This window comes from Bison bison, unplaced genomic scaffold (assembly GCF_000754665.1).
Source record: "Bison bison bison isolate TAMUID 2011002044 unplaced genomic scaffold, Bison_UMD1.0 scf7180017864063, whole genome shotgun sequence".
NCBI lineage: Eukaryota > Metazoa > Chordata > Mammalia > Artiodactyla > Bovidae > Bison > Bison bison.
This window is the reverse complement of record NW_011494635.1, coordinates 3,762,457-3,787,947: the sequence shown is the minus strand read 5'-3', so window position 1 is coordinate 3,787,947 and position 25,491 is coordinate 3,762,457. Positions and strand designations below refer to the sequence as shown.

The 25,491-nt window shown below is 46.9% G+C and overlaps 1 protein-coding gene across 1 annotated transcript in view; it reads left to right on the top strand.

Annotated features, from left to right (window-relative positions):
• The first annotated feature begins 15,243 nt into the window (after positions 1 to 15,243).
• The window catches only part of LOC104986149 (cystatin-C), a 57,293-nt gene continuing 47,045 nt past the window's right edge, over positions 15,244 to 25,491 (top strand). Inside the window, exon 1 of the mRNA XM_010836606.1 lies at positions 15,244 to 15,377. Coding sequence (XP_010834908.1) covers positions 15,244 to 15,377 — 134 coding nt within the window. The remainder of the gene's footprint in view (positions 15,378 to 25,491) is intronic.

Sequence of the window (25,491 nt, the reverse complement as noted above, 5' to 3'; positions counted from 1 at the left end):
GGATAGGGGGCAGGATGGAGTCATGGGAGAGACAGCCCCAAACAGCCTGTGAAACAGCTCACAACGGGGCTGCTGATGGTGAGGTTGGGGGGCAGCAGGACTAGGCGGCCGCTGTGATTCTGATGGAAGCTGTTCCCTTCTCCAGGGGATCTTTCCAACCCAGGGATCGAACCCGGGTCTCCCACATTGCAGGCAGATTCTTTACCAGCTGAGCCACCAGGGAAGATTTTACAAGGTTCTTGGTTTTCCCAGAACTTCAGAGACAGTGCTTCTAAGGGTCTAGTGTTCAAACTATGGGATCTGCACCACTGGGGTTTTGTCCTGAAGTATAATTGTGAAGAAAAAGCTCTTGGCATAATTATTCAGCAGAACTGAAGATCATGGGTAGTTTAGTTGACAGGTGGAAGCTGTGGGCCCCAGGAGGAAACTGGTTTACTTTCCTCTAACTTCCACCTCCGAGCACACTTGGTCAGATTCCCTTCTTATTCCTGGACTAAAATTCAGAGAAATTTTCCATGATTTTCCTGTTACTTTCAGTTACTGCCTCAGACTCATTTTTAGGTACAAGAAAGTTCATGCGTGTGTGTGTGTGCTAAGTCGCTTCAGGTGTGTCTGACTGTGCAACCCCATGGGCTGTATGTAGCCCACCAGGCTCCTCTGTCCATGGGATTCTCCAGGCAAGAACACTGGAGTGGGTTGCCATTTCCTTCTCCAATGCATGAAAGTGAAAAGTGAAAGTGAAGTCGCTGAGTCACTCTTTGTGACCCCACGGACTGCAGCCTTCCAGGCTCCTCCATCCATGGGATTTTCCAGGCAAGAGTACTGGAGTGGGGTGCCATTGCTTTCTCCACAAAGAAGCTACTTACTCCATTTTTAAAGATTTATTTTATATTGGAGTGTAGTTGACTAACAACGTTGTGTTAGTTTCGGGTATACAGCAAAGTGATTCGGTTATACATATGCATGTATCTATTCCTTTTCAATTTCTTTTCCCACTTAGGTTATTACAGAAGACTGAGCAAAGTTCCCTGTGCTATCCGATAGGTCCTTGTTGGTCGTCTATTTTAAATATAGCTGTATGTGTATGTCAATTCCAAGCTCCCAATTTATCCCTCCCCTTTGGTAACTATAAGTTTGTTCGCTAAGCTTGTGAATCCATTTCCAGTTTGTAAATAAGTCTCTTGAAGAGCACTCATCATATAGAGAGGCACTGTGAGATGAATATTGGAAAACCTGCTTTGCCACATAATTTTGTTGTTAAGAATGAAGGAAGTGTGTTACCTCAGTGTTACTGTTACCTATACATTATTCAGATTAAAAAAAAAAAACTTCCAAATGAAAAGACTTCATGTGTTATGAAGTTATTCATTAAAATCAATATGAAGGAGGGTAACTTAAAATAAACACCTTTACCTAATAGGTAGGAAGGATCAAAAATGAATTTTAAGATTTAGAGTATATAAGCAATGTTTTACACATGTAAGATATTTCTGTCTGCTCTGACAGCCTTTGAAACTAAATATAAAAATAAATCAATATAAAATATACTCTCAAATTGATATATTACAGAAGGTTAAATTTTTCTTTCAAAATTTCTGAAGCATTCTTGATTCTATTGCTCTTATTAAAATATTATTATCATTACTAAAAGATGTTGTACTGCTGGTAAATAACTTAAATGTTTAAAGTGTTCTTCATGTCATAGTCATCACCTATTCTGGCACGTTTTAAACATAGATAAAATGTTAACATTAGTAAAGTGTACCTATACACATATGTACCTGATGTGTAAATACATATCTAGACACATACACATATTTATCACTGTTATCTGTAGGGTTACCTGATCAGGCAAGATGAGAGACCCTAGAATTTTCAAACTGAAAGTCAGACTTGGACACCCGCCAGATCCAGACAGTTAAGTGTCTGCCAGCAATGTGGGAGACCCGGGTTCGATCCCTGGGTCTGGAAGAGTGGTAGTGTACAAAGTTTTGAATCAGATCTGCTCCTGGTTGGGGCTTCCCAGGTGGTTCAGAGGGTAAAGAATCTGCCTGCAATGTGGGAGACTTGGGTTCAATCCCTGGCTTGGAAAGATCCTCTGGAGAAGGAAATGGCACCCCACTCCAGTACTCTTGCCTGGAAAATCCCATGGACGGAGGAGCCTGGTAGGCTACAGTCCATGGGGTCGAAAAGAGTCGGACACGACTGAGCAAGTTCACTTGACTCACTTTGGAGTCAGGACACCTGCCGTGTGAATCTGCATCTGGTCCAGACCGGCACACGGTCTCAGACACAGCAGGGCCTCCAGGCTCCAGACCTCCTCTTCCTCCACCAGCTGCTGCATCCCAGGTTTCATGGTAAACAGACAGGATGCTGGGATTAAGACTGTTCTTTAGGGGGTTGCTTAGATAAAATGAAGCAAAACAGATGATCCTGTGCTTTGAATGAAAGTGGGGATTCTACTCCTGCAGGTAATCATCTGCTCGCCTCCTGTCTGAAGTCAGGTTCCCCCAGAGCAGACACTAGGCAGTGATTGGTTAGTGTCAGACACTATGCATTAGGGAAGAACCCCTGAGGATCGAGGGGGTTGGGGGGAAGCAGGATGAAGGCAGGATGCTTGCAATTCTGGGCGGAGTCTCAGGCTCAGCCTGACCCTGAAGGGAGCACTGATCATGGATCCTCTCCCGGGGAAAGGGGCTGGGCTGTCATATTTCGGCATAGCCAGGCAGCTCCACAGTGACACAGGGAGTTAAACTCAGGGCACTTATGCCCTGCACCCTGGGGATGTCGTCACCTGCTGGCTGCCCTGAAAGAAGCTGCAGGGGCAGCTGTTGGAGGCCAGGCCAGCCAAAGGGCACAGGATCCATCAGAGGGATGAGGAGATCCAGGGGGACATGGCCAAGGAGCCACCATGCTCGATTGGAGAATCATTCCTCTGCTGCATCACGGCCACCCCCCGACCTACATTCCGAGGGTGGGGGCAAGTTCAGCATCTCTGGTCCACCTTCCCTGGAGCTTGCTCTGGTCACAGTCGGACTGAAGCATGGAGACCCGGTGTCCTCAGCCCAGCTTTTGTTATATTAATAGTGAAACCAAAAGATGAAAAAGTGCATCCAGCATCAGCCAGGAACTAAATGTTCTAGATGATATAAACTTACTTTAAAGCCAAAATTGCATTTAAACATTTGCATGAAAATCTTTCTAAAATATGTAATTCTGTTTCCTGCCTACTTAACTGAGTTCTCTGAATACAATCAATGTTTTCCTAAATGCCTGGCATTGGGTATTATTCAGGAGGGTCACACTGCATGTATAACTGGCATGAGGGACACTGCATCTTGGGCTCAGAGGTCCTGTAGGGTCCTGGGGACAGTTTCTGGAGCTTCTGTCCTCTACACATTCTGTGCTCTTTCAGCACCCCCTTTGCCTGCAGCTTCTGGTGTGGGCTCTAAGATAAGGGATAAATGGGCCCCTTAGCTCCATCTCTGAACCAGAAGTCACCCTGCCCTCAGTTAGGGCTTGAGGAACATTTCTGAGAGTACAGCAGCATCAGTCATGAGATCCAGGTTACTTCCTACCTCTGCCCAGACCCTCCATGTCCTTGTTCTGGCCACTGCTTCACATTTTGAATGCTAGGTCGCTCAGTCACGTCTGACTCTTTGAGACCCCATGGACTGTAACCCTTCAGAATCTTCTGTCCAAGGAATTCTGCAGGAAAGAATCCTGGAGTGGGTTGCCATTCCCTTCTCAGAGGATCTTCCCTACCCAGGGATCGAACCTGGGTCTCCTGCATTGCAGGCGGATTCTTTACCATCTAAGCCACCAAGTAAGCCCTTCGGTCACTCCTGGACTGGGCTGACTACAGAGTCTCTTCTCTGAGGGGTTTTCCTGCCTCTAACTTTGCAGACTTCTTTAAGTGTGCATTTTCCCCTGATTTCATATTTATCCTATCAGGTTCCTCCCTCATACTGGCATTAAATTAGGCCCAAAGCATCTTTAAATTAAAAAAGAATTTTTTCATTGGAGTATAATAGCTTGGCAATGTTGTGTTCATTTCTGCTGTACAAGGAAGTGAATCAGCTATATGCATACATACATCCCTTCCCTCTTGGACCTTCCTCCACCATCCCCCATTGCACCCATCTAGGTTGTCACAGAGCGCCGAGTTCATCCTTCTGAATCAGTGGTTCTCAAGCTCATCAGACCTGTGCACCCCTTTAATATGAATATAACCCAGTGCCCATATCTCTATCCTGAAATGAAATCAATAGATGATATATCTACCCATACATGTAATTTTTCAAAAGCTATGCCCTTAACGATAATACAAAGATAAATAACAGTTGTCTTTATTTCAAACCAGAACGGTTTAGGCCTAAGGAATCAGTTTCTTGTATCCATGTGCAGCATTACCCATGGACACATAGAAAAAGACGAAAGCTAAGTGTTTATCCACAAAGCAAATATTAGCAGGTTTCTCACTGGTGCCATAGTTTTCCAAGCTGGTGACCAGCTTCTGAGAAAGTTTCAAAACACAGTGTCACCTCCCCTCAAGTTACCTGGTTTTCCAATTCCTGCTTCAGTATTTGTTAAAACTGGGCAAGAATTAACTTGTGTTTCCATGGCAATGGCACCACACTCCAGTACTCTTGCCTGGAAAATCCCATGGACGGAGGAGCCTAGAAGGCTGCAGTCCATGGGGTCGCTGAGGGTCAGACCCAACTGAGCAACTTCACTTTCACTTTTCACTTTCATGCATTGGAGAAGGAAATGGCAACCCACTCCAATGTTCTTGCCTGGAGAATCCCAGGAACGGGGGAGCCTGGTGGGCTGCCGTCTGAGGGGTCGCACAGAGTCGGACACAACTGAAGTGACTTAGCAGCAGCTGCATGAAGTATGGTACAGTTTTAGCCTATGGGTGATTTTAAGGCTTTTTGGGGCTTTGGGTCTCAGGCAGGAGAGTGGACATCTGGAGGGAGGTGAACAACCGTTCTGTGGAGACGTCAGCATAAGTGGGCTCCCTGAAACTTCCTGTGCCCCCTGAGTCTCCCTCTTCCTTGGCAGGCACGCTGTGGGTATGTGACTGCTTCTGGCCCCGGGACTGGAGGCAGAAGTGATCTGTGGGTGTGTGTCTTGGGCATGTGATCCAGAGGGACCTGGAAGCCAGGATGGAGGAGCCCCCAGACTCTCATGGGACTCCTGAAAGCAGGAAATAACCGTGTATTGGCTGAAGCCCCTGAGAATTGGGGGTTTTCTGATGTGGCAGCTGATGTTTGTTGTTCTGCTGAATGCACACCTGTTCTGTGCATCACAAGGTATTCAGTGTCACTGAGCTGTACCCACTGAACAGTAACAGGGCTCCAGAAATCACTGGAGAATCAGAGATGGCCTCATGCATTCTCACAGTGCCCAGAAGAACCACATCCTTAGATTCATGATGAACTAAACATTTCAGACCACAGGGAGGAACCACAGGGATGGCTTTCCTGATGTTTTTCTTGTTAAGCTCCCCATACCCTGCTTCTCTTCCTTGAGTCAAGCTTGTTATCCAAACACGTGTGAAATGCTTCTTCCCTTTGCTGGCTCTTAGCCTCAGGTTTCCATTCACCTGGCCGGATGTCATAGGAGCACTCCCATCACAACCTTCCCTGCCCTGCTGTGCCTGGTGGGATGGATATTGTTTGACTGTCTTCACCTGGTGAGTCAGGCTTTTTCTTTGAAGTCCCAAGAGTGCAATGCTGGCCAGCCTTGCTGTCAGACTCAGATCTACATCTGGGCCCCCCACCTTCTCCTGAACAATGAACTCATGATCCCTGAAAGATCCCTAACAGTTCAACTTTTCCTTCTGGTCGAACCTGACGTTTTCTCAGGCAAAGGTGAAGAACGGGTTTATAAACCACAAATTATAATTTTCAGAAGATCTTGCCTGATTCTAAATAATTCAGCAAAACAGACTTTGTCTACAGGAAGATTGGACAGACTCTTTAAAAAGCCCAAATCTAATCCTTCAGGAGCCGGTGGGGTTCTTTGCAGCCAGAAGATGAAAGTGGAAGTGTTCAGAAAACCCATCTGGCTCCCCTGGTTCATGCAGATGCTGTGTGAGCCCTGGATCGGGACGGGTCCGAGTTCCCTTTGCAGCTGTCTTCTGGCGGCCTGGTCTGAGACAGCTATCACAGACTGAGTCCGTGAACCTCATCCTGCCCTCAGGAGCCGGAACCCCTTCCTGGGCTCTGAGGGTCTCCTCGGTCACATCTCAGGGGTCAGATGTGTTTCTTGCCTCTAAAGCACATGCCTGCCCCGGTCAGTGCCCACTTCAAGTATCCGAATGGGGTGCTCCCAACATCTTCCTGGGGCCTCGGTATCCTCAGCCTGGAGGGCATAGACATGGTGCCAGAGATTGACTTCAGGGACTCAGACGTTTTCACAATAGAGAACATGAACTGGAAGAAGAGTTTCCCTTGTTGTCATTCAGGCCATTCAGCCTCACGGTGACTCACGGGGAAGATGAGGGCATGGAACACGGGGCAGCCTGCAGGGATTCCAATCACTTCTAGTCAATATCCGTAGAGCTTTTTACACACACTCTTCAAAACAGGGGACAACCCTGCTATCACCAAACCCAGAATCACTTCCAAGTAAAAATAAAGACAGTTTAACCCTTATATTTCTCTGTCCTTCTCCCTTTCTCTCACACATAAACTCTTTGGATAAATTACTGCAGAAACACCTAAATGAAGGATACAATTCAAAGGATGCATTTCGTATATTCCAGCTAGATTACACCTGCAGATTCTAATAATGTCCACCCCAAAAGTGAATTACAGTTCTGGGGATCAGAAGTCTGTTGCAGGCCTCCCTGGGCCGCATGGAGGAGCTAGAAGGGCTGGTTCTCTCCTCCACAGGCAAACCTGGTCCTTGCCTTTCCAGCTTCCAGAGGTGTCCATGGCTCTTCATCACAAGACTCCAACCTCTGATTATATGGTCATATCGGCCTCTCTGCCTCTGACCCTCCTGCCTCCCTCCTACGAGGAGTTTCTGTTGATGTCAGGCCACCTGCCTAAGTCCAGGGTCATCTCCCATATCAAGACTTAACCATACCTGCTAGGTTCTCCCTGTCATGGAAGGTGACATTCACGGATGCAGGATTAGGACATGAGCATCTGTGGAGACACTCTTCTGCTTTTTGCAATCTTTTACCTTTCTCGGCTGTCTCGCGCAGCATGTAGGGGTCTCAGTTCCCCGACTAGGGCTGGAACACATGCCCCTTGCAATACAAGTGTGGTGTTTTAACCACTGGACCACCAGGGAAGTCCCTGGTGAGAATGTCTCCCCCTAGCACTCATTGCTAACTCCCCTCCTCCGTCGTGGAAGGCTGTGGTCAGGAAGAAACCAACTTACTCCTCGGAACACCCGCTCCTCAGCCATGGCTGAGGGGATCCAAGGCGGATGTGTCTCTGGCTCATCTAGGTGAGCCTCCCTCTGAGGTGTGAGAAGGGACAGAGGTGCTATCGTTTGTGCAGACCTGAGCTCAACACTTGCTTGACTCAGGCTGTGGGCGCTGGGGTCACAGGAAAGCACCGGTCAGCGTGTGGCAGGGGCAGCCTGCAGAGAAAGGTAAAGCAGGCGTGTCAAGACAGGAGGGCATGGCCAAGGATGCCAGGCAGAGGGAATGGATGACTTCCTGTTGCTCCCAGCCCTATCAACTTCTCACCCACCATGTCTCGGGTCAATAGAACCAATCCTCTTAATCTTCAGATCCTTGGGACTTCCCTGGCAGTCCAATAGATAGGACTTCACCTTCCACTAAATAAAGGGGATGCAAGTTTAATCCCTGGTCAGGGGGCTAAGATCCCACAAGCATCATTGTGTTAAAAAAAAAAAAAAAAAGCATGCAGCATAAAACAGAAGGAATATTGTAACAAATACAATAAAGTCTTTAAAAATGGTACACACCCCAATTTTTGTAAGGTGTAGATCCTTCATTGGGTTTCTGTTAGGCATCCCAAGAGTCACGCAGCCATGACAATGTTGCCAAGAACAAGTTTGTGTGATTAAACCAGAGCCCTTGTCTTGTCTCTTGATTCTATATGGTTTTTGCCACTTTTCACATCCTTTGCAAAACCGTGTGATTCGAGACCGTCGGCAAACTGTGTCTGTGGTTAGTAAAACTTCTGCATCAGTAGAAAGAATCTGGTCTGTGGAAAAGAGGGAAAATGAAATTACATGAGATCACATCCCCTAGATTGTGGAGCAGGAAAAGCAGGGCCTTTTACTCATTCGGAAGGAAGAAAGTTCTTTGTGTTGCCACCTCTCACATTTGTGAGTGTGGGGAGCCTGGGCTGGTTACATAAACTGAAAAATCTCATCAAGACACCGTCAACAACTCTGCAAAATAGTGCTCCAAACACTAAAGCTTAATAACAAACAGAAGCTTTGTGTTGGAACTGAGTCAGATTCCCCATCTCCAGGGAAATTTAATGGAATTAAGTCTCCTCTGTTCCCACTTAGAAGTTCATACATAATCATAGCAGGTTATTACACAGACAGAACGCGCAGGACTGCAAAGACAGAGCTGGCATCTAATGCAATTTATTTCTGCCACTGATAAATCTCCCTTCAGTTATGGGAAAACGATCTGATGACAGAGACCAACCGGAAGTGAAGTCCCTTCTCTTGACACTGTGGCAGCTGTATCCTCCTCAGAGGTTCTGAGAACTGACAGCGTTGCCGGGTCCTCATTTCTCCAGGAGGGACGATCTCCAGCCTCTGCTGATGTAAGGACCAGCTGCCATACTGGCCCTTGGACATACGTTTCTGCAAAGTTATTAACTTTGTATCAGCCTAAGCAGGATCTTATTCTAGATTTTATTTGTAATGATCATAGATGTGAAAGAAAATTTCATCCCAGAAAATGTCAGTTCATAAATCTGCAAGGAGATCGAGCCAGTCAATCCTAAAGAAATTGGATACGTTTATTCCTTTTATTTATTCCTTTATAATCCTCTGAATATCCATTGGAAGGACTGATGCTGACGCTCTAATACTCTGGCCACCTGACTATAAGAGCTGGCTTGTTGGAAAAGACCCTGATTCTTGAAAAGATTGAAGACAGTAGGAGAAGGGGACGACAGAGGATGAGATGGTTGGATGGCATCACTGACTCAATGGACATGAGTTTGAGCAAACTCCAGGACATGGTGAAGGACAGGGATGGTTGAGGACCAGGGGTTGCCAAGAGTCAGACACGACTGAGCGACTGAACAACAAAAGCTGAAAGAAGTCAGGCAAAGCTTCTGAATTCAACTAGCTCATGGTAATTTTTGGACAAGTTCTGGCTTGCTGTCAGAGTGGCCTTGCAGCCCAATTCCTGTTCCGTCACTTTGTTCTCGTGTGAGCTCTGAGAGTTTGCTTAGCACGTCTCTCTCCTGCTTTCATGGAAAACCTACCACATACTCAAAAGGCGTTTAGCAGGACTAGACCAAGGTGCCACATGCATCACAGCCAACTGGGCGTCAGATGTCACAGGGCAGGGACCCAGGGTCCTGTCCTCTTCTGCCCCCTTCTCTCTCTGTGTTCTGCTTTTATGGAGCTGGGTATGCGTGTGCTTGCTCAGCTGCTTCAGTTGGGTCCAACTCTTTGCAGTCCTATGGGATACAGCCCACCAGGCTCCTCTATCCACGGGATTCTCTAGGAAAGAATACTGGAGTGGGTTGCCATGCCCTCCTCCAGGGGATCTTCCCAATGCAGAGACTGAATCCACATCTCTTGTGTCTCCTGCATTGGCAGGGGGGTGCTTCACCACCACCTGGGAAGCCTGAACATTATTTTAAGATGAATGAAGTAGCAGGATAGGCTTGAGAATTTTGGTGGTAACCACCAAAATGCGTAACAGAAGGAGTTGAAGAGTAGGGGACAGAATTGAGGTGCGCAGGGACTGTGTCTCTTACTGTGCATCCATGGACCTTCCTTTTTTTTTTTTGCTGTATATTACTTTGATAGCTATTAACACATTATGAAAAACATGTACCTCAAACTAAAAAGTATGAAATTTAAATTATATCTAAAAATACTCACGTTTCTACTCTATTTTCAATTCTCAATGCCTTAGCTTGCCGATCCCACACATGACACCATCATGTCGCTGCCGGCACCAAGTGGGCTCCTTGCATGGCAATAATTCCAATTTCTCTTGACCTTTAATCCCTTTCTAGTTGAAAACAAGCATGCTGACCTCTTAGCTCCTGGAAAGAAGGTGAGAGCCACCACCTGTCTGAGTCCTTTTTTGAAACAATAATCTCTGCTCGGCTGATGGTTTCCAAAATTATCAGTGACAGCAGGAATGGCACTACCCCTCATTTGGAGGCAAGAGCCAGCTCCACTGCTGGGTTAATAATGAGGTTGTTTTGCTTTACTTTGGTGCGGATCAGAGTCCCTGTGGCTGAACGATATATCCTAAGCGTCTCCAGCTCATTCAAGCCATTTACACAGACCACTCTTTCACCAACGATAATCAATCACAGCAGCATCGCCAAAGTTGTGGCTGCTGTTTATCTGCCACAACTCAGCCTGAGTCAGAGTAATTTCCAAGCAGCTGTCAAGACGGTCAGAGCTCCCGTAAGCTAAGTCAAATTCAAAATCAGAACTTGCCACCTCCAATTATTTAAATAGACACAAGGGGAGACAAAACACAGTTCATTGACTGGAATTAATTTGCACCATTATAAAAGTCTGGTCCTCCAGACGAAGAGATAGGTATGAACCTAGATGTGTTTGGAGGTAGCCTTATGTCCTTTATCTGAAAGTAGAAGTAATTTGAGCCAAAGAAGTCCAGACTGGGTTTCCCTGATGGCTCAGACGGTAAAGAATCTGCCTGCAATGTGGGAGACCTGCATCCGATTCTTGGGTTGGGAAGATCCCCTGGAGAAGGGCATGGCCACCCACTCCAGGATACTTGCCTGGAGAATCCCATGGACAGAGGAGCCTGGCGGGCTACAGTCCAGGGGTCTCAAAGAGTTGGACACGACTGCAGCGACTAAGCATAACACAACACAACACAACACAGGTCCAGACTGGGATGAACATGGTCGTGGCTGGTGAGTGTGAGAGGGTTGACTTGGGGGACAGTTACTTATGCTTCCCTCTGTGCACCCAAGGGCAGAACTGGACCAAAGGGAAAGCAACCTGGGACTCAATAGGAAGCTACATTTGCCAATAGTTAGAGAACTTAGTACAGTCTTGGAGCTTCCCAAGTCCTGGTGGCTTTGAAGGAGAGAACTGGGGTGAAGCAGAGTCAGAGAAAGATGCTTTGGGACCCTGGGCAGATCCATCTGCCACCCTTCTTCACTTCTTGGGAGCTCACCAGGGCTAAGGCCTGCTTGTGTTGTGGGGGAGGACCTGCCTGGAACACCAGAGGTGGCAAAAGTTGGAAGAACCTTGCCCTTTCCTCTCTCTTTGGCTGCTCAGACAAAACCTCCAGCTAGTAGCTGCCTTTTTATTGAGTCCCATCCTCCCCCCAGAGAAGGCAATGGCGCCCCACTCTAGTACTCTTGCCTGGAAAATCCCATGGATGGAGGAGCCTGGTAGGCTGCAGTCCATGGGGTCACTAAGAGTTGGACATGACTGAACGACTTCACTTTCACTTTTCACTTTCATGCATTGGAGAAGGAAATGTCAACCCACTCCAGTGTTCTTGCCTGGAGAATCCCAGGGACAGGGGAGCCTGTTGGGCTGCCGTCTATGTGGTCGCACAGAGTCGGACACAACTGAAGCGACTTAGCAGCAGCAGCAGCATCCTCACCCCCATCTCAGCACACTAGGCAGGCATACTGAGATGCAGGCGAACTTTACGGGATTCAGCTCAAATTTCACCTTTTCGAAGAAGCCTTTCCTGAAACGCTCTTCCAGGAAAAATCGGCAACTCTCAGTGGGCTCACAGGTTTGCAGTTTGGGCTTCATTTGCTGGGCTGTGAGCCCCTTGAAGGCAGGATCTACATTTACTTGTCTATTCCCACTGCTACATCACACCAGCCACATACATGCTCACGCAGCACTTTCCTTAATGAAGAAGAATATGAGAAGTGTACAGCTGGTTCTACAAGGATGCACACATCAAATTGTGGCTGCCCCATGCTCATCAGTGGGGCTAGGGCTGGTGTGAACGGCTGTGCCTGGACCACAGTCTGTGCAGGCTTCTTGGCCAGGACCAGATGCCAGCCATGCAACTTCTGTCTGAGATGAGCGTTTCCTTCCTGAGGCGTGTAAGACAGAGGAGAGGCAGTCCTGACTCGCTCCATGTCTAGCACTCGATTCCATGCATGCAGACACAGAATCCCTTCCATTTCCCCTCCCCCATTCCCCTTCCCTGGTTTCTTCCCGCCACTCAACAGAAGATACGTTAATTGATAGTCCATGCGAGGAAGGTACCTAAATGTTAACCCACTTAAAAACACAGAGCTTCAGCCCCACGGTGGGATGTTGTGTGTGTATGTGTGTGTGTGTGTTTTAGTGTATTTATTTATATATTTGGCTGTGCTTGGTCTTAGTCGTGATGTGTGGGATCTATTTCCCTGACCAGGGATCAATCCTGGGCCCTCTGCATTGGGAGTCTTAGCCACTGGACCACCAGGGAAGTCCCCCCATCCTGTGTGCTTTACTCCTCAAGATTCAGGAGACTTTTGTAGAGCAGAGAAGTACCTGGGATCCTAGTCCTCGGATAGGGCTGGCCTGGGGCCATCTCTTGGTGATTATAAAATAGAGTCCCATGTGATTGTTGCTCCTTCTGTTGGGAAGTGGGGTCTGTGGAGCTCCTCCTTGAATCTGTCATGAACAGAACGCACAGGACACTGCAGAAAGGGACTCAGCGGGGGTGGAAGAAGGGCACGCACCTCCCACCTGCTCTCCTGGGATTGTTCTCTGGGGAAGGGGGTTCCAGATGCCCTGTAACACGTCCAACTGCCCCAGGGGTGCATTGGAGAGGCCAGGAGCGCTGTCTGCTTTGAGTCTGCAGAGGACTGCTGTTCCAGCCAGGGAGAGAATCACACAGCCCAGCCTTTCCTGAGCACCCACCCCCCAGGCCTGGGAGCAGCACTAGTGATGTTCTAAGCTGCTGAGTTTGGGACTCCTCATTGGATACCTCTCAGCCCCTAAGAGCATCACCCGGAGGTATTCTCTTGTTCGGATGAGGGTGGACTCCACCCTGCAGTTTTCATATAACCCAGCTCCCTGGGGGCCCACAGTGTGGCTCATTCTGTACCCGAAAACAGTAAGATACCATCTCAAGTATGTCGTAGCGAATGAAGCACTGCACTGAGTCAAGCTGTCACTGTTACCATAATTATAGGATTTTTCAAAGAGCAAACTTAGAAAAGTATGCTTCGTTTGACGTCAAAGTAACAGTAAAGCTGGTAGAGAGAGGGGAAGTGTGTTCGTCATGGGCAGCGTGATGAGCACAGGCTGTGTCCCTCCCCCTCCTCCTCCCCGTCCTCCTCCTCCTCCCCCTCCTTCCTCCTCCGCCTTCCTCCCCCACCTCCTCTTTCTCCTCCCCTTCCTCCTTTTCTGTCCCTGTGTCTGGGATAGTCCTCTTGTCTCACTCAGCTCTGCTTCTCCCACAGACAACCCATCTTCATGCCCCATTTCCTCATCCCCTTTGTCTCCCCCGGGACGAGGAAATGTTCTGAGCACCTGTGCTGGGACATGACCTGAGCTGAGATAGGTGAGCAGAGAGGACTGGAAGAAACCTGGCTCTCCTGAGGAGGCTTCTGTTGGGGTCATTCCCTGAGTGGCCAGGGGTTAGCACTCGGTTTGCAGGCTCACTGCTTATAATTCGTGTCTCAGAGCATCAGGCATGGAGGAACAATCAGGACTTAATTGCCTTGATGAAGTCTGAAGACTAAGGAAGCAAGTGAAGGGAGAGCCAATCCCCTCATTATTTCAACCTTCCCTGCACTGCGGTCCATGACGCAGGAAGTCACCCTGGTACATGGCTGCTGCCGGGACGCCCACGTGGGCCTTGGAGTCACTTAATTTCAAGCTACCTTTAAAATCAGCTCCTCTGAGAAACAGACATTTGCTCCATGCAGCTGTGATTAAAGAAGCTGGTCTCCATTTTCAAGCACTCAGGGTGTGTGCAGGTGAACAGCTTTGCAGTGTTTGGCTTGTTGTTCTAATAACCTGTGGGACAAAGCTGAGCATGTATGGAATTTGGAAACCTTGCTCTTAACTGATTTTTTTATGCAATCACCTCCTGATAGCCGGATGCCTGTCTCAAATCCTGCAATGTTCAAATGCCTTTTGTTTGATCTGCATCTGACTGGCGTTTTTATTCAGGGACCATAAAGGGAAAATGCAGTAGAAAAGGCGTCCTGTGGGGCAGTCTTACCAGATGGAAACCCCATGCCTCCCAAACACGCAGCTCTGACTGCCCTGGTCCCCAGGCAGCTCTCATTGTTGGATGCTCAGCAACCAGCAAGCATGGGAATTCCTCTGCAGCGATTCAGTCTCTCATGATTTCCAAGTGGGCCTGCTCCTCTGGAGGGTCTTCTGAAATTCACCTTGCAAGACTGTGACATCTAATGAGGGGACTGAGAGCCCCGGGCACAACTTGGCCTGGTTCCCTGTGACACCCTCTCTTGACTGATGCCCAGGGCTCCATGCATCCCCAGAGAGTGACAGTGTCTGGGAAGACAACTCCTGCCATGGTCCTGTAGCCGATGACAGTTCTACATCAGCTCTGCCCCTTTATCTATTCGGCCAACATGTTACCAGGACTCTCCCTGCAAATAACCTCAACTTGGGTGGAAATGGAATTAGCTCATGGTAGCACAAACCACTGTGGAAAAGAGCATCAAAGACGGATGCAAATCTCAGGTCCTCTCTCACCAGAAGCATGACATCACAGCCCGGGCTGACCCTTTCCCGTCAGAGGTGTGGGGTCTGCACGGCAGAGTCCTTTCTCTGCCCAACCTGCTTCTTCCCCTCATTGCTCTTCACAGCCATCGCCCCCAAGAAACTGCAGGAAGTGCTACCTTGCTCTCAGTGTCTGCTACCTGGGGGATCCTCATCATGTGTGGGAAACTGACAGAAGGTCACCATCATGGGCAGCTCATGTAAGATCCTAGAGGTCGCAGGGATAATGTGGCATGTGTCCCAGACCTGCCTGAAAGGCTGAAGGGAAGGGTTTTACTCTGCACCAGCATCCAGCATCCTACTGTCCCTCTTGGCTGAAGGATGCTCCAGGGTGTGAGGATGCTCCAGGATGTGCTCCAGCTCAGAAGGGCTCCTGACCATCCGGGCAGCTCGGGGAGCAAGCTCTCTGAGGAGCCACAGGTGTGCAGAGAAGGACTCGTGGGAGAGTTTGAGGACAGCGAGTGGGCATCCAGGTACCTGGGTGGACTTTTGAGAACAACTACAAAGTTTCACCCTTTGGTCACTCGTGCTCTGCTCAGTGTCGGAGTGGAAAAATAAGAAGGCAGTAGAGCCTAGGGTAGTGCCACTTCTGAGGGAATAAAGGAGTTACTGCTTCATGGATTCAGAGCACAGTTTGGGAAGATAAAAACATTCTTGAAATGGATATGGGTGGTTACACTGCATTGTGAATGGACAATGCCTCTGTACTGTACACTTAAAAGTTGTTACAATGATCATTGTACAATGATATTTTACTACAATTAAAAAAAAAAAAAAAAGGAATTGCCGTCTAAATCAGAAGGAGATGTCGTGTAAAATAAGAAACAATGACTGCTAGTTCAGGAGTGAAGGGAGAGAACCAGCTAGCTGGAGGGACAGTTTCATGCACATAACAAAAGGCCACCCAAAATAACAGACACCAGACACCAGGAAAATGAGGTGCTTTCCTGGACTCTCGCCATGTAAATGGGCCGCTTCAGCTGCCCCACTGGGGCAGGGAATGGATTTGATTTTAGTGGTTATGCTAATTTCTTTAAAATAAATCAGACTCCTGAAATAGCAAGCTTGGCCGCCCTTTGCATGAGTTTAGAATATAAATGAAACCTATTTGTCTCCAAGATGATCTAGGTTAAAAAGCAATAACCCACAGGAAATATATGAGCCCGTCATGAAATGGCATTCTGAGATCTCATACTCTAAAGGTATTAATAGGACAGCCGGTCTGCAATTTTTTAAAGATATTTTTGTGGTGTGTGTGCGTGTGGACCATTTTTTAGAAAGTCTTTATTGAATTTTTCACAATATTGCTTCTGTTTTGCAGCTTGGCTTTTTGACCACAATGCATGTGGGATCTGAGCTCCCTGACCAGAAATTGAACTGGCACCCCTTGCATTGGAAGGTAAAATCTTAATCCCTGGACCACCAGGGAAGACCCCCCTGCCCTGCATTTGAGCATCATCATGATACTCAGTGATGTGCCTGGGCAAGGCAAGTAGCCATGGCTGGTGGTGCCTCTGTGGGAGAAGCAGGAAGCATGATACCTGGGAAGGGGAGGATTTTGGAACGTTTCTGATAACAGCTAAGGGGCCTTTAGTAAACAAGGGATCCTTGGGGTCTTTCCTGTCTCATCAGCCAGCATCCTTGTATATTTAAAGGAATTTCCAAAATGGAGCACATAGAAAGCATGAGAAGATCTCTTTGTTTCACTTCCCCTTGACCCTCAGAGTTTGCAGCCTGCTGGGAACTTAGCACATTTTTCTCTCTAGCCCACAGCAAAGCCCAAGGAAGAAGGTTCAGAGAAGAAACCCCATATCAAACCTGGAAAGCCTGGCTTTCCATTCCCCCAGTGAGAAGAGACTGAATTCGTTTCTCCTCTGCCCAGAGAAGTGACTGAGGAATCAATGGTGACCTTAATAAAATATCGTTCAAGGAAATTTTGTTTGATGGGACCCAAAGGCAATGGTAATGAAGACGACATTCATTGCTAGATTTATTTTAAATTCTGTGCATGTATAGGTTTTAAAAAGATAGAAACTCTAGAACTTTTTGGCTGGAGGGGAACATGGTTTATCTACTTCAAACAGCTCACAATTTGAAAATGGATGCCTTCTCCAAACTATTTTGAACTAAAGGAAGCAATTTGGAACAATCTCTGTTGATCTTGACAAGAAGTGAGGCTCATAGCTGGGGGTGGGCTGTCAGTACTGTGGTGAGAGTTTGCAGGTCTTGCCTCTAGCCCACAGCCCGGTGCTCCCCAGCATGGCCCTTCAGCAGCCCTGGGATGGGATCTGCAGCTTGTAGTTACTCCACAGCAGGCGATCCCACCTGAGAAAGGTGCTAAGGTGAGGCACTGCACTCGCTCCTGCGTGTTGGCATTGGAGCAGCAGCTCAGACCATGGCTGAGCCTGAGGACCCCATCTCAGCCAAGAGATGCGTTGTCATGACAGATGAGGGGATGAACACTTCCTGCTTTAGTGGAGAGAACCTGGATGCTCTAGTTTCCCACCCGATTGAGGAAGCAGGGCTCCGATCACATGTCTGCTCTGCTGGTACCCTTGCCCAGAAGAACCCAGCCCTGCAGCATCCGAGCTGAGCCCCCTGACTGCTGCCCCCGCCCTATGGGCGGGGCTCCCACGCAGTCCCCACCCATTGCAGGAGAGGATTTTAGGCCACCTCCACAGAGATAATTCTAAGGCAGGTTCGTAGGTGCTCTGCAAGGTGGAAAAGCCCAGATGCTGTTAGCCTGTCAGGCTGTCTATCCTCCGACACCACTTCTAGAACAGTCTTCGGCCAACTAGGCTGTCCAGCGGGGCCCCGTCAATGGCTTGTGTTCGCCGGTACTCTCCTTCCAGTATGACTTGTCATCTCTCCTGCGTAAAGACCAGGGCTGTGTGGGCACCGCTCCTCTGTGTCCAGTATAGATGCCGAGGGTGGGGTCTGCCGGGGTGACATCTGCTGTGTATAACTACAGGCCACCATGTATCCATTGTCCACTGCTGCATGACTAGCAGCACAAAGCTTGGTCACTTAAAAACAGGAATTTACCTAACATATGACTCTGTAGGTCTGCAATTTTGTCTGAACTTACCTGGGTCATTCTGTTCATCTCGGCAGGAGGATTTCAAGGTTGCTCAGTAGTCTGGGATGGCCTCCAACATGTTTGTAAGCTGCCTGGCTGTGGGCTGGGGGGCTGGCTTGTGTCTTCCACTGTTCAAGAGGTTGGTCTGGGCTTGGTATCCATGAACCCTGGGGGGCCAGAGCAGTGATGCCCAGGTACTTTTCAAGTCTTGGTGAACATCACATTTGTTAAGATCTCATTGGCCGAAGCAATTCACACAGCCAACTCAGATATCAGCTATTAGAGAGACAGACTCCATCTCTGGATGGGAGACTGTTTAATGTCATGATTCAACAGTGAGGATACATGTAGCCATGGACTTGTGGTCATTAGTTCAATCTATCCTAAGGACCTAATAAAGATTCTGGATCATTCTAGTTCAGCAAAAAACTATTTTGATGTCATAAAGACCTCAGTACTCTTGAAGTAAGAGTTGAAATTCCTTGCGTGTGGGTAGGGAGCATGTTCGGTGTGGTCAGTGTTCAGTGTGGGAAGGGCGGGTGGAAGGGTGTCCCAGGAACACGAGGGCGGGTGGAAGGGTGTCCCAGGAACGCCAGCTCTACCAGTCAGTGCCCTGTTGTTGTTATGCTTAGTCGTTCAGTCCTGTCCGACTCTTTGCGACACCATGGACTGTAGCCCGCCAGGCTCCTCTGTCCATAGGGATTCTCCAGGCAAGAATACTGGAGTGGGTTGCCATGATCTCCTCAAGGGGATCTTCCTAACCCAGGGATCGAACACAAGTCTCCCACATTGCAGACTTATTCTTTACCATCTGAGCCACCAGGGAAGTCCAAGAATACTGGAGTGGGTAGCCTATCCATTCTCCAGGGGATCTTCCCAATCCAGAAATCAAACCAGAGTCTGCTGCATTGCAGGCAGATTCTTTACCAGCTGAGCTACCAGGGAAGCCCTGAGCCCCAGCATGTTGCCTGTTGGGAACTGACCAGTGGCCATCAGCCCAGAAATACCCACACAGAGAGGACTCCTCCATGTGTATGAAAGACACCAGCTCCACAGTGACCACCCGTGGGCTAGCAGAATGCTTTTAAACATCTCACAGCTCACTCTACTTTTTAAAATTTTATTCAACTATTGCTAGTTTACAATGTGTTAATTCTGTTGTACAGCAAAGTGATTCAGTCATACATATATATATTCTTTTTCATATTCTTTTCCATTATGGTTTATCCCAGGATATTGAATATGGATCCCTGGGTCATACAGTAGGACCTTGTGGTTTTGGTTTTTTTTTTTTTTTTTGTGGTTGTTTTGCTTTTAAATTTATAATATTTTTGGATCGGAGTATAATTGCTTTGTAATGTTGTGTTGGTTTCTGCTGTACAACAAGGTGAATCAACTACATATGTACATACCCCCCACTCTTGTGCCTCCCCGTCCCCTAATCCACCCCTCCGTCATCACAGAGCACCAAGCTAAACCCACAGTCTGTCATACAGAGTGAAGTAAGTCAGAAACAGAACAACTATTGTATACTAAAGCATATATGAGGACTTGCTTATCCATCCTACATGTTATATATTAGTTTGCTAATCCCAAGCTCCTGCTCCATCCTTCCCCTCCCTCTCCCCCTTGGCAACCACAAGTTTGTTTTCTGGGTCTGGAGTCTGTTTCTGCTTTGTAGACATGCTCATGGCTTACTCTGAGTCTTTTGGTATTACTCTCCTTACACCCATTGCTTTTGGTTGGTTGGTTGTTAGTTTCTTGTAGACTATCGTTCATATACTGAGTATGTGGAATTTGGCCTCCAGGCCTTTGCTCTTTTCCCCTGAGGCTTCCATACCTCTGAGTGTGTGTGTGTGAGTGTTCCCTGTGCTACAGACTATCTCCTCTGCTTGTTCTCCAGCTCTGTAATTCAATTGTCTGCTGTAATCGTCTCCCTCTCTCTCTCACTTCATCTGTTACACGTTTTAATTGAAAACTCAATTGTTTCGCCTACTTTTAGTTCCTGAAAGTAATTTGGTGCCCTGACTACATCTCCTAAAGCTTCTCATTACTGTTTCCTATTAAATTTTCTTGTCGTTCTTCCTCTAGTTCAACAGCAGCCGAACGTTTTGTTATTCACTTTGGGCCTCCTCTCTCACAGCCTTGAATGTCCTGAGTGAGTTGAAATATTTTTTCCACTCATTCTAGAGTTCCCCCTCGTCACCCAGACCCACCAGGGCTTTTGCAGCCTCTGGAGCAGGGATAAGCCCCACCGCAAGGGAAAGTACACCACTCTCTGTCCTCTGGGATGCGTGAGAAACAAGCTGGCAGATGGTTCTCCCTCTGGGATAGCCTTGGTGTTCCTTGGTCAGAAGGGCCCCAGGGTACACCTGTGGCTCCTTTCTGGAGAGATTGACAAGCTACCCTCTGTTGGGAAATGAGGAGAGACCTCCCATCCCCTGGAAGGGCCGCAGTTGTAGACTGGATGGGTATCTCCCGTAGAACCATGCCCTGAAGCACACACCCTCACGTGTGGATCAGGGCTGGCCCTGTGAAGCCTTATAAGCAATAAAATCAGAGGTAGTCATGTGGTACCAGTTCTAGGCTTAAGCTTCCAGAAGATGGCTTGTATTTCGGGAAGCCCTGAGCTATCACATAAGATGCTTGGCTACCTAACTGGAGAGACCACATGGACATGACCTTGACACTACCAGAAAATGGCAGAGGTCATCCCAGCATCTCAGCATCCCAGTATCTCCTCAGCAGGTCTGTCGGCTTGATCAGTGGCAGGATCAGGAGAACTGGCCAGCTGACCCGGATTTGTTTACGATTCTGTTTACTGCAGAATCGTAAACAAATCTCCAATGCCAAGATGAAGGGGCTTTCCTCTGATTCTTGCTCAGGAAGCAGATGGTCACTACTCTCATGGGATAACAGCAATATTCCTGGTCTTTCCAGACCCAGGAGGTCAGTGATGATTCCACTGATTCTCATCTCTTCAAAAAGACTTTTTTTTCTTGACCACATTTATCAGCTATAAATGGGCTCTAGGACTCAATAATACCAACTCAAGTCATGAAACAGAATTCTTCTATTTTGCTTCATATGGTTTGTTGCTGGAGAGACAAAGATGCCACCCCACCTGGAATGGCTTCCTCTTGGTAAAGGAGGGTTCTCTTTGTTGCAAGTCAAATAAAGTAAGATGTACGCTCTGAAAGACAAGACACATTCTCTGGAATTTCCCAAGAGAAACTTGCTGTGCATTTCTGCCTGTATATACATCTGCTGTGACTCTTAACATCTCCTTAAATAATTCTCACAAGCCAGTTCTGATACGTTTTTATGTATGCCCAAGTGAGATCTTTCTATATACAAAATCCAATTTGAACTTGGGAAGGAAAAATTGAAACACCTTAATTACAGAGATTTATTATTTTTTTTAACCTGAGAAAGATTAACTTTTTCTATCATTTATAATTTCACTCCCTAGCAACCTCATTTACAAGCTGGATCCATGTTCCTTTATGAAACCTTGCTCAATTTTACAACAGCATGAAAAATCATCTGGGCAGAGAGTATTAGCTTGGATAAAAATGTATCTTCCATGCAGGGTTCAGACTCAATCCTGTGATGAAGACATTACCTTTGCTCATTAATTCTTATAAGTAGAAATGAGCTGACTCTTTGTTGAGGCAGGAGAGAGTCTCATTTAATCCCAGGGTTGGCAGCAACCACACGAATTATAGCCCCTGCTATAGATACACAAAGGTCAATCTGGGTAAGTATTCTAAGGAAGAAGGGCTGCAAAGGAGAGGCAGAAACTGGAAATACCAATGCTCTAACATGGCCACCAAGGGGCAGGATTGCTCGTGTTAATAATTCAGGAGGGAAATTTGAGAACAATGTGCAGTGATTACTTTTTAATTACGTTAATTTTCTCTTTAATATTACAAACAGGGAATGAAGTTCATTTTTCAATGCTCGTGCCAGCTGAAAGTTTCAATTAAAATTAAAAGGGAAAATTGATTTTGCTTTGGGTTCAATTAGATATTTTCTTTGGTTAGTCAGAGCCGAGGGCAGAAACTGGGCTCCTATAGAATTCTGTTGACCAAGGGAGGGTTGGAACCGGCTACCAGCTATTCCTGGGTTCTGGGTCTTGATCTCTGGCTACACTGTGATTCTAGAAACGTTTCTCATGTCAGGAAGAGTCCAGCCTCAACCTGACAAATAACACCAGACATGGTTTCTCAACTAAGGTCTTTGTCATTTTATCTGTTCTATTTTCTGAAAAATATGATAATGAAAAGGAATTAATAAAATATCTCCAAAGAGACAGTTTGTACGTAGAACAATGTGGAGATCAGACAGTAAACATGTGTGCCGGGCTCCCTGGCTTGCAGTGTAGGCCCTGCCCCCACAGGAGCCCTGTCTCTGGTCCCTCCACCTCCTGCCCCAACCACTCACTGTCAAGCAGCTCTTGTTTTGGAAAAGTAGTCTCATCATACCCCTCTCCTACTTAAAATTGTTCTCACCTCCCATTTGCCTTCAAGACAGTTGAGAAATTGGAATGGACACATACACAATAGATAACTAATAAGGCCCTACTTATAGCACAGGGAACTCTACTCAGTACTCTGCTGTGACCTACATGGGAAAAGAATCTAAGAAAGAGTCAGTCAGTTCAGTGGCTCAGTCATGTCCAACTTTTTTTGACCCCAAGGACTGTAGCACACCAGGCTTCCCTGTCCATCACTAACTCCCAGAGCTTGCTCAGACTCATATCCATCGAGTCGGTGATGCCGTCCAACCATCTTATCCTCTGGTGTCCCCTTCTCCTCCTGCCTTCAATCTTTCCCAGCATCAGGGTCTTTTCCAATGAGTCAGTTCTTCACATCAGGTATCCAAATTGTTGGAGCTTCAGCTTCAGCATCAGTCCTTCCAATGAATATTCAGGACTGATTTCCTTTAGAATGGACTGGTTGGATCTCCTTGCAGTCCAAGGGACTCTCATTGAACATCAATGTTCAAAAGCATCAATTCTTCAGCGCTCAGCTTTCTTTATGGTCCACTTCTCACATCCATACATGACTACTGGCAAAATCATAGCTTTCACTAGATGGACCTTTGTTGGCAAAGTAATGCCTCTGCTTTTTAATGTGCTGTCTAGGTTTGTCATGACTTCCCTGGTGGCTCAGATGGTAAGGAGTCTGCCTGCAATGTGGGAGACCTGGGTTCGATCCCTGGGTTGGAAAGAACCACTGGAGAAGGAAATGGCAACCCACTCCAATATTCTTGCCTGGAAAATCCCATGGACAGAGGAGCATGGCAGGCTACAGTCCATGGTGTTGCAAAGAGTCAGACACAACTGAGAGACTTCACCTTCTTTGAGGTTTGTCATAGCTTTTATTCCAAGGAACAAGTGTCTTTTAATTTCATGACTGCAGTCACCATCTGCAATGATTTTGGAGCCCAAGAAAATGAAGTCCGTCACTGTTACCACTGTTTCCCCATCTATTTGCCATGAAGTGATGGGACCGGATGCCATGATCTTCATGTTTTGAATGCTGAGTTTTAAGCCAGCTTTTTCACTCTCCTTTCACTTTCATTAAGAGGGTCTTTAGTTCCTCTTCACTTTCTGCCATAAGGGTGGTGTCATGTGCATATCTGAGGTTATTGATATTTTTCCTTAGAATTCTAAGAGAGAAAAAAGGAGTGAATATATGTATATGTATAACTGACTTTGCCATACTCCTGAAACTTACACAGTATTTTAAACCAACTATACTCCACTGACAGAGAAGACAATGGCACCCCATTCCAGTACTCTTGCCTAGAAAATCCCATGGATGGAGGAGCCTGGCAGGCTGCGGTCCATGGGGTTGCTAAGAGTCAGACAGGATTGAGCGACTTCACTTTCACATTTCACTTTCATGCATTGGAGAAGGAAATGGCAACCCACTCCAGTGTTTTTGCCTGGAGAATCCCAGGGACTGGGGGAGCCTGGTGGGCTGCTGTCTATGGGGTCGCACAGTGTCGGACACAACTGAAGCGACTTAGCAGCAGCAGTAGCATACTCCACTGAAAATTAAAAAAAAAACAAACAAAAAAGACAGTTGAGAATCTTGGCCTTCAGGGGCCTCACCTCTCCGTCTCAGCTCCCCAAGGCCCCTGCGTGTGGAAACATTCTCTGGGCACACTGCTTCCCACATCCTCTCAGCCTCTTCTTGTCTGACTAGCTGTTCATCTGTCACTCAGGCAGGGGTCTCAGCCTCGGCACTATGGACAAGGGAGGCCAGATCATTCTTTGTCATGGGCTGTCATGCTCATTGTAGGATAAGGCTGCCACACTAGCTAATCGCATCTCTTGAGTCATGACAGACAATATCCCTCCAGGTATTGCCAGATATCCTAGGGGGCAGATCACCTGAGCTTGAAAAGCTCTGTCTTTGCTCCCCACCTGTGTGCCCTCTACCTGCAGTGCCGTATCATGCTGTGTCCCTACTCATCCACACCCAGGGAGCAGCCCAGCAGAGCTCACGGCTGCAGTAGATACACAACTATGGTCATTGGATGGATGGGTGGATGGATGGATGACTGGGTGAATAAACGAGCTCAGTTCTAGACAAATGATCTAAATTGCTACACTTCTATCAGGACCATCTTGTCTTAATTCTGTAGATTTGTAGTAAGTTTCAAAACTGGGAAGTGTTAGTCCTCCAATTTTCCCCATCTTTTTCAAAGATTGTTTTGGATATTCTAGTTCTAGTAGGTTTTTTATAGGCTCAGACAAGCTTATTTTAAAATCTGTATGCAATATCACAGTCCCTGAGAATAACTAAGACAATTTTGAAAAAAATATTAAAGTGAGCAAAGTCACTCTACCCAGTATGAAGGTCTAGTTTATATCTAAGGTATTAAAGGCAGGCATTAGCTGATCGATTGACTTGGATTGGAACATGGTAGAGAACCCAGAAATAGACCCACTCCATATATCCAACTGATTTCTGACAAAGGTGCAAAAGAAACTCGATGGAGGAAAGAGATTTTCAAGAGAGGATATATAGATGGCAAAAAAGCTCATGAAAAAAAATTTCAGCATTCTTAACCATAGGAAAATGCCAGTTAAAACCACAGTGAGATATTATGACACACCTATCAGAACAATTAAAAGATAATTACAGTATCAAGTGCTGACAAGGATGCATTAAAACTGGGTCCCTTGGGCATTGCAATTGGAAATGTATGATAATTCAGCCACTCCAGCAAGCAGTTTGGCACATCTTGTAAGACCAAACATACAACTTACATGGGATCCAACAATTGCACTCTTGGGCTTTTATCCCAGAAAGATGAAAATTTATGTTCACAGAAAAATCTGTACAGGAATATTGATAACAGCCTTCCTTCATTCACAGTCCCCCCAACTAGAAACAAACACCTGTGAGTCATTCAACTTCTGAATGTTTACACAGAGTGTGGAACCTCCACTCTGCTGCTACCTGTTCAGTAATGGAAAGGAGCAGCTA